Source organism: Phalaenopsis equestris, unplaced genomic scaffold (assembly GCF_001263595.1).
Source record: "Phalaenopsis equestris unplaced genomic scaffold, ASM126359v1 Scaffold195927, whole genome shotgun sequence".
Taxonomy (NCBI): Eukaryota; Viridiplantae; Streptophyta; class Magnoliopsida; order Asparagales; family Orchidaceae; genus Phalaenopsis; species Phalaenopsis equestris.
In genome coordinates, this window is record NW_018215876.1 from 1 (window position 1) to 1,390 (window position 1,390).

The window sequence follows — 1,390 nt, forward strand, 5'->3', positions numbered from 1 at the left end:
ACTCTTTCTCTTCTTCGTTCTCCACAAAGTAGTAATCTTCCTCTTCTTCCTCTTCTTCTTCATCAAATTCTTCAATGTAATCTTCTTCATCGTCTTCATAGGCGCTAGCATTGGCCTGGATAGACCAGTTCGAGGAATTGTCGTCAAAAGAAGAACTGATAATGCTTCCTTGGTATGTCACTGAAGAAGATATATTGGAGAGGACGTCTGAGGATTCAGATTTGCTTGGTGAATCAAACAACAGCGCTCTATTGATCACACACTCCTGTGGCTCGAGATGTTCCTCATGCTTTACAGATTAATATAAAGTACATGAGAAGGATATTTTAACATGCTTTGCAACGTAGATTAAGGGCACAGAAACAACTAGTAAAACGAACATTTATGTAAAACGAAGAAAGAGTTGAGATTTCGATTAAAAAAAAAGACTAAAATACCACCACTGATAAAATCTCTTCTGGTTTCAGAGTGGGGATAGTATTCATTTATGTTTATAGAATGACAAAAAAAGTAACTATAAGAAATCAACAGACATGTCTTTCTAAAGGAAAAAGTTTAACCTTCGGAAGGACGATCGAAACATTTTCAATAGCAACACCATAAGCTGAATTGTCCCCTGCTTCTTCTTTCGCTTTGAAACTGTTGAGAAATTGGGGGGTGTTGGCTGGGGTTGGAGCTGCCAACAACGCCGGAGAAATTGGAAGAATGCCCAAAAACGGCACGAAAGGTGCAGAGTGCTTGTTTGATAGCTTATTAACGAGCTCCGCCTCCTCCTCAACTTTCTCCAAGAGGATTTTAACTTGTCCACGAAGCAGAGCTTCTCCAGATCCCGGTGTTTGCTTAGACAGAGCACAATTCTTTATAACAGAAGAAAGGGGGGTCTTCTCCATTGCAACGCCATTGATTGGGGAGTCGTTCGAGATATCTTGAAGCGCAAATCTCTCGTGGTTCCCGTTGTTTATGGATCTTGATGATTCCTCTTCTTGCTTAGTCTTCTTCAGACGTAAAGAACTGGTCTGAGATCTAGTAACCCTTCCAATGGACAATGGAGTTTCCATAGCAGAGATGAAGAAGCCGAGGAAGAAGAAAAAGGCCAAGCCGGTGCTGGAGGCACGGTAGTAATGGTTTGCCGCAAGACGCCGAAAACCAAACAGTGAGATCTCAAGAGAGGGGAGAGGAACGTTGAGAAATTTAAACAATTTGAATTGTGGTTTCAACGTTCATATGACCGTTGGGGCGTGCACTCAGTTACCATAAATTTGGTTCCGAGTAAAAAACTTCACTAAACTAGCCGTTGGGAAGGAAAACTTTTCCTTTTTTTTTAGAGGTCACGAGGAGAATATCTTATTGATTTAATCCCAAAAAAAGATTAAAATTTTTGGTAAAAAAG

At 40.5% G+C, this 1,390-nt stretch overlaps 1 protein-coding gene across 1 annotated transcript; it reads right to left on the bottom strand.

Annotated features, from left to right (window-relative positions):
* Positions 1-4: 4 nt before the first annotated feature.
* Positions 5-1,210, bottom strand: LOC110035087 (the record flags this gene model as incomplete). The annotated part of the gene is made up of 2 exons (XM_020739329.1): positions 561-1,210; positions 5-289 (listed from the first exon to the last, which is right to left on the bottom strand). Coding segments are annotated over exons 1-2 (783 nt in total), but the record flags the coding sequence as incomplete, so codon positions are not given.
* Positions 1,211-1,390: the final 180 nt, after the last annotated feature.